The 7,664-nt window shown below is 38.5% G+C and overlaps 1 protein-coding gene across 1 annotated transcript; it reads right to left on the bottom strand.

Moving 5' to 3' along the window:
* Positions 1–4,944: 4,944 nt before the first annotated feature.
* On the bottom strand, positions 4,945–7,408 carry LOC110914274 (subtilisin-like protease). The gene has a single exon (XM_022159074.2). It carries the CDS (start codon positions 7,396–7,398, stop codon positions 5,170–5,172), a length of 2,229 nt encoding a protein of 742 aa, XP_022014766.1. The 5' UTR covers positions 7,399–7,408; the 3' UTR covers positions 4,945–5,169.
* Positions 7,409–7,664: the final 256 nt, after the last annotated feature.

Here is a 7,664-nt window from a genome sequence, read left to right as displayed (position 1 = left end):
GATTCTTGTTGGAAGTACTTGTCTGATTCCGGAAGGGATTTTGATTGCCTTGTTTGCTTGGTCGAGTGCACTCACGTTTGAAGTGACCCTTTTCACCGCAATTAAAACATGTAACTGCATCCTTGTCGAAACCGTACTTTGTATCCTTTTTGCTTTCCAAGGTAGTTCTCCCAGTTCGTTTCATAAAATCCTTAGCCCTTCTAACATCACTTGCAAATGCCCACTTGATGTCCATTAACTCCATTTCATCACGGTCTATTTGTTGATAATCTTCATTGGTCAAATTGATATTTCCAATTTGACCTGCAACCAATCCACAGTAGGCACCGAACATTGTGTTGAGAAGTTCCATATGTTCCTTTACAACTTCTATACTGACTTTTGAAAGATTGGAAGTATCAACTCTGATGGTGTTGGGGTTTTGGGTTTGAAAGTTGTTACCGTAACATGCTTGTTGTGGTTGGGCTTGTGGTGGTGGCGAAGAATAGGCACTTGGATCAAATTGAGGTTGAGATGTGGAAGTTTGAGGTTGAGGTTGAGATTGTGGTTTAGGGAGCCAGGCACTCGGATCTTGTTTAGGTTCTGGTGTAGGAACTTATGGTTTACCAAAATAGACATTTGGATCGAATTGAGGTTTTGAAAGGGCATGGGCTTGTGCAATAAGATGTGGTGGTGGGTGATAGGCACTTGGATCGAAAACTTGAGGAGCTGACTGGGGAAAGGGAAAGGAGCTTGTATTGGACACAAACATCGTTTGTAGTTTCGGTTGCTGACTGGAACTAGCTGCAGGATTAATCCCTCCAAAATACATTTCCGGATTTTGAGGAACTGTAATGCGTTTAGCTTTCTGAATTTTTTCTTCACCCTTGTTTTCCAATCTGAATGAATTCATAGATAGTGGTAGTGTCTAAAACACCTGTATGCTTTAACAATTCAATGAACGGACTCCACTTTGGGGGTAGCGCATCAGCCAGCCTTGCAACCATTTCCTGTTGAGTTGCAGTAATATTATAAGAATACATTTCACTAATTAAATGATAAAAACGAGTTGTCATATCATTTATAATGTTTCGTTTTCCATGAATTGAAATGCTTCAAATTCCTTTTTCAATAAATCGTGGCGTGTCTTTCTTGTAGCTGCATTTCCTTCTCCTCTTGCTACCAAGGCGTCCCATAAGGCTTTCGTGCTTGTACAATAACCGAATTGATGATAAATGTCTTTGTGGAGTGCTTGTGTAAGGATAGCAAATGCCTTCTTTTCCAGATCATATGCCTTTTTGTCATTTTATAACATATTTGCATAGGTCACTGCATTTGATCCTGCTTCTTCAAGAACTGTGTTAAATGGCGTAGTGAAACATGTCCATAGCTCGGTGTTTTGCCCTAGAACATAAGTGTGAAATCGACCTTTCCAAGATGGATAGTCGTTCATATGATTTCGCTTTGGCAGACGATTCTTGCTACCCGTTTCACTTTCACTTAGTAACAAATTCTGAATGATTTGATTTTGATTCGTTACACATGCCCATTGACTTGCCGTAATTGATTGTTGTGGCATCATCATTTTCATCCATGCCGCTATGGAGGTCGGATCCTGACCCGAGCCTGAACCAGTGCTCCAATCCCATGGATTAGAACTCATGTTTGATGTATAAATGAGAATACCTAGTCACACACTTGAAAGGAAACTGTTAACAGACTTTTGCAAACCTTCTGTTGAAATTTTGACAAGTGACCACACGAAAAACTAGGTTTTTGGCAAAAAACCAATTCAGACGAAAAATGGTTTTTCGTCAAAAACACTTGTTACCAACAACTGTTTTACCAAAAACAGGGTTTTTCGTCGAAGTGCCTTTGACGAAATACTATGTTATTCGTCGCTTGGGTTTTTCGTCAAAAGATGGTAACAGACACAAACATAGAGTTGGTGAGATTTTTCAAAAAAAGCATATCTTATCTTTTCAATCAAAGACACCCACGTTCACCTAACTACACACCTTGCCTTACCAAACCAACATGGTCTTACCAATTTTTTTAATCAATTTTCAATTTTCTTTTAATTTAAAAATCAAGAACACTTTGAATATTTCAAGAACACTTGAAGCACACTTTGAATGTATGAAGTTTCCGGCCAAGATTTTCACCGGAGAAATTTTCCGAATCACAAATTTGCTCAAACTTTCAATGAAAACCCGGTTTTATCACGTGAACAAGAATTAAAAAAAGGTTTTTGATAAAACTTTAGCAAATATCATGATCTTGACCGATTTTAGGAAGTTTTTTCAGAAAATTATGAAAATTTCTCAAGAACACAAATCTGAAAAGTTCACAAACAACACTTGATGAAAAACACAACTATGTTTGGTTTTAAACAAGGATAAAGCCAATGCTCTAATACCACTTGTAGGCCCGTTTTCAGAGGATCAATCACGAAACCAAATCCTTGTTTAAAACAAACACGGTCACGAGTGCGGAATCCCCGTGACAATGTAAACCAAACACAGAAATAACAAAAACATGATGTAACCAAAGATTCACAGTCTATTGATTAAACGGATGAGAACAAACATCAAACACATACACACAATGTTTGAAGATAAACTCACAGTAGCATATGCTCTCATAGTTTCACATAGAAACCAAGTGTGGTTTATATAGGCAGCCCAGCCCAAACATGACGAAACACATAAAGGGCCTGACGAATAACCTTGGTCGACGAAAGACCAGGTTATTCGTCACTGTTCACGACGAAACATAGTATGATGAATAATAAGGTTTTTCGTCATACACATGTACGCTGAAAAAGGTCTTTCGTCGAGGGCTGCAAAAATAGAACACCTGCGCAGAACCATGTAAACACACACAAACAACTATAAACTACTGACCAAATGCAACATGCATCAGTTTATAACATTACATACCAAGGAGACAACTGTCGGACCAAAGTTAGATAGGAGGATATTCGACTTGGTCGACTGACGAATACAGACTCCATAAATAAAGACCGTAAAATAACAACGTTACTAAAGAACAAGTTACAGACACCAAAATATGTACCAACACTATAGATTCAGGTGCCATGAGACAAAAATTCACAGATTCCTCTACAGGTTTTTCCATAAGAGCAAAATTTTCATCCGTGAGTTCTTCAGGCAAACTACTCCGGTCAATAAATCCCTGAGTATAAAACTTTTTGTTTGGCCTCTACAGGTGCGGGGGCTGGGGTAGTTGGCGGTGCCTGAATCTGTGAAACTGGTACTTGAACATATTGGACTTGAGGAAAAGTAGTTTGGATATACTGCTCATGGTCATGGTTTAGAGATTGTGGAAAATGTGTAATGGTTGAAACATGTGGTCCAGGGGCATTTTGGGAATTTTGATAAAAGTATTGCTGATTGCTAGATTAAGGTCTTTGATTGGGGTAGATTATCATGGGTGTAGAATTACTTGACTGACTTTTGCACTCCCTAGCAAAATGGTCCTCCCTATCACACTTATAACATCTTATCTTGGATTTATCTAACCCTACTCTTGACCTTCCATTTAACCCTGGATACTTCCTACCTGTTCTTTTGTAGAAGTTTTTGTTCTAACATTGAGTAGGGCTAATTGATGCAAAATGTTCATTTCCTCTATGTAAGTGGGATCAATATGCTACAAGTCATCAAGAACAAAAGACAGGTTATCAGAACTTTGACCATCATCATTTGCTGTAAAACCATGCTTTGGAGAGTATTGATTAGGGTTATTTCAAGTGGATATGTCAATGATATGATCATAACCCTAATCATTTACTATTCCAAATAATGATTCTTCTTGACTCAAAAAGTGTTGTGTTGCCAAAGATATAGTCATCAGACACTTTTCCAGTTTCCTAGAGTTTCTTTATTTGGACAAGCTCTCTTTCAAAGGTTAAGAGCTTGCTATGAAGTTGAGTCAAGGTCATATCCTGGAATACTGGTGTTGTTCTAATAAAAATAACTATAGTGTCCCACTTTTTAAGTAGTGATCTAAGAAACCTATTGCTCAAAGTGGAGTTTGAAAATTCTTGTTTACCAATTTTAATTCACTGATCAGAGCTGTGAATCTTTCATACTATTGAGTCTAAGTCTCCCCCTCAACATGATTGAAGGTCTCATACTGTTGGTTGAGAATTTCATGGGTGTTTCTAAACATTTGTTTAGGCGTAAACAGATGTTTAGACTTCTTCATCAGTGCTTTAGCCTTTAACAGGGATTTGGCCTTGAAAAGACTTTTATACTTCTTCAACAAAGATTTTATGTCTTCAAACATATTTTCTATTAGTGTTCAAGATTCACTATCTTTGGGAGGTGTTGATCTTCAGGCCTTGTTTATTTCTTGATCAAAATAGTATATTTTGGCTTTTGCAATCATTTGATCCGGATCAAACTTCGTGGTGGGATCATTTGACTCATATTCAATCAAAAATTACGTGAGATTTCTGAAAATGTACGGAAGTGGTTTTCTCGATTGGAATAATTAGGGAAGTCGTAAGAAGCAAGTAGTAAAAAACGCCACGGGTCCATGTCAAAATTAGAGGGGAGATTGTTGGAGATAACTCTAATTGGTTTATTTGTGAGGATAAAGATGAGGAAAAGGAGATAAAGTAGAAGATTTAAATACATTTTTTGTTTAGTTTAAATGTTTAGATTTATCGGTTAGATTAATTTAAAAATTTAAATATACTTTGAGCTGGATTAGAACTAGTATATGTCTAGTATAAATATAGGGTTGTGTATACAGTTTATTTGTCGAGTTAAGTTAATATTAATCAAAGAGTCAAAAGTGTTGGCATTAAATATGTTTTCTTGTGTTTTTGTTTATCGTATCTAGACCAAGAGAGGATGAGTTAATCAACACAAAGATTGATGTTGAAATTGAGGTTTGAGCTTACTGGAAAGAAATAACTATGCAATTCTCAGCTTGTGAGCATGGCGATTTATGATATCCAGACAACTTAAAATGAAAGGAATTCTACATAAGAAAGATGTCGACAATGACATTCATGACATGCAATAAGCTTTTTTCTAGTGGTTATGATGAAACATCATGAACACTTCTTTATCTAATGTCAACAAATTCAAGGTAGATAATATTTGGTAAATTCAGCCATTGAATCTCCAATAAAAGCAATATATGTCTACTCACTCAAGCATATTTGATGGAAATGGGACTTCTAACCGAGTGCTTTGTGGATTTCCATTCGAGGGCACCTTCAACAAACTGATTTGGTGCAGATCCTGCAGGATTGAATGTCACCTGGTACGACAATTTCTGGTTAACTGCTGAGAATATGAGTGTAGAGGGTGACACAGTAACACTCATGCCTGGTGCCGTGATAATGTTCACAGTGTAAGAAGAATTAGCGTCCCCAACATTGGTCACTGTTCTGGTGTATGATTTTGTTACATTACCACTCAGTGTGATTGCAAATGATGGATAGTTTAGTTGTGCTTCAGGGATGCCTGTTATATTTGAACAAGAAACTTGTTTTTGGACGATGGTTGTAACTTGCCCACTTGAGTATCCTAATCCACACAAGTAAGGTATGTAATCATCAGCTTGGATATCGTAAATGAGTCCAGGATCATTAGCTTTCGATGGATTGACATGGCCAGCCCCAACAGCAAACAAGCTGGCTGGAAGCTCCCTTTCTTCCTGAATCGGTTGGTTGTTTAGGTTCAACAAATCAGCAGTGGTCATGATAGCGGATTTGATTCCAGCAGGAGACCAATCAGGATGTGCACTTTTCAATAATGCTGCTATCCCACTGAGATGAGGGCAAGCCATTGATGTGCCTGAAATAACATTAAATGGGCTGGTTGTTGTTGTGTTGTCTACAGAGGTAGGCCAGGCCGCAAGAATGTTAACTCCAGGTCCAATAATATCCGGTTTTAGAATTCCAGGACTTGCTAGATTAGGCCCTCGTGAAGAGAAAGAGGTCACTTGAGGAGCTGATTTATCTCCAATGACAGTTCCATGGAATATGATGGTAGCAACTGGTGATGGACCTGACCTCAAGTATTCTAGAATTATAAGTCCATCTTTATAATTGACATATGATACAGGGAGTACATGTGCAGCAGCTATTGTACTAGCTCCATCTATCTCCTCGTTTGTGAGAATCATAGCAGCTCCACCAGCATCTTTTACTATTTGTCCTTTATCAGTTAGTCCAAGGCTACCACCTATATGGCAAATCACTACCTTTCCTTTTACATCGGTCTGGTTTAAGGATCCGGGGGTATCACAAAACATGGCATTTTGATTGCCACTCATCCCTGGGTAGACCAGTGGCAAGAGGGTTTCTGGGAAATCTTTAGGCTGGAAGAGCGATTCTCCATCTAGTAACGCCCCGTTCCCAAGTTTCACTGTAGCAGTTACCTTTCTGTCAATCGTACTCGCTCCAACTGTGAGAATCCATGGTGCCTCGTTCTCCAAAGTTCCATTCAAAGGCCCCGAATTTCCTGCAGAACAACTCACAAATATCCCATTTTGCATTGCGGCAAAAGCACCTATAGCCACCAAATCGTCATAAAAAGGAGTGGATTGTGCACCAATGGAGATAGAAAGCACGTCTACACCTTCTTCAATAGCTGCATCCATAGCAGCTAACATATCACTCTCACCACAAGTAACCGCACCACACACTTTATACATGGCTATGTGTGCAAGTGGAGCCATCCCGACAGCAGTACCATTGTCATTTCCAAGAGTGGTAGCACCTTCAACAAAGTTTCCAGCTGCAGTACTTGAGGTGTGTGTTCCATGTCCATCTTCATCAAATGGAGAAACGGTTTCCTCGGTAAAGAAATTCCTAACACCAATCAGTTTGTTATTACACCCCTCAACTTCACATTTGCCTTTCCATTTAGCTGGTGGAGGATCTATGCCTGTGTCGTTAAAAGAAGGATGACCAGGAGTAATCCCAGAGTCAAGAAGGCCAATAATGATTCCCTTCCCATAGTTTGAATCTCTCCAGAAACCAAAATTCTGGTGCAATCCCAAGAAGTTAGGAGTATGTGTTGTATGTAAAGACAGTACACGTTGAGGTCGAACTAATAGCGCTCCATCTAGTTTTTCAATTTCCCTTGCTTGCTCAACCGTCATTTTCGCTGCAAACCCTTTGAGTACGTTACGGTATGCGTAAACCATCTGTGGTTTCTCATCCAAGTCCAGTGCATTTGTGTGTAGCAAGAACTTGTTGTACCAGCTTTCAAGATCTTGGGTTTCAGCAAATGTGTGGTCATGTGGAGAGTGTAACTTGACAATATATGTTTCGGTTTCTTTGGCGAGAACTAGTGAGAGGTTCAAAAGGGTGGTGAAAGTAAGAAATAACGTGATCATAAGAACCCGCTTGCATCTATTGTTCTCCATGATGATTAATGAAGAACTTAATGATTGATGTGGTGCATTAGATAGTTCGAGATGGTTTGTATATATACATGAATTTTAGGCCGGCAAAAGGTCTCTAGTCGTCACTTAGTAATATCCGTTTTGAAACTAATGAATATGACGAATTATATAATCTTAGGTAGCATCGAGAAATAATTAATTTAGTAATTAAGTTAGATATCCCCTAGTGTCACATCTACTTTTATTTGTTTATAGGTTAAGGTTATTAATAATCCGGGAATTCAAAT

This window comes from Helianthus annuus, chromosome 7, assembly GCF_002127325.2.
Source record: "Helianthus annuus cultivar XRQ/B chromosome 7, HanXRQr2.0-SUNRISE, whole genome shotgun sequence".
Taxonomy (NCBI): Eukaryota; Viridiplantae; Streptophyta; class Magnoliopsida; order Asterales; family Asteraceae; genus Helianthus; species Helianthus annuus.
This window is presented reverse-complemented; position numbering and strand designations above follow the sequence as displayed.

Bases quoted from the DNA above. Each gene is read 5' to 3' on its own strand.
- LOC110914274 (XM_022159074.2), bottom strand. From the start codon at position 7,398: ATGGAGAACAATAGATGCAAGCGGGTTCTTATGATCACGTTATTTCTT.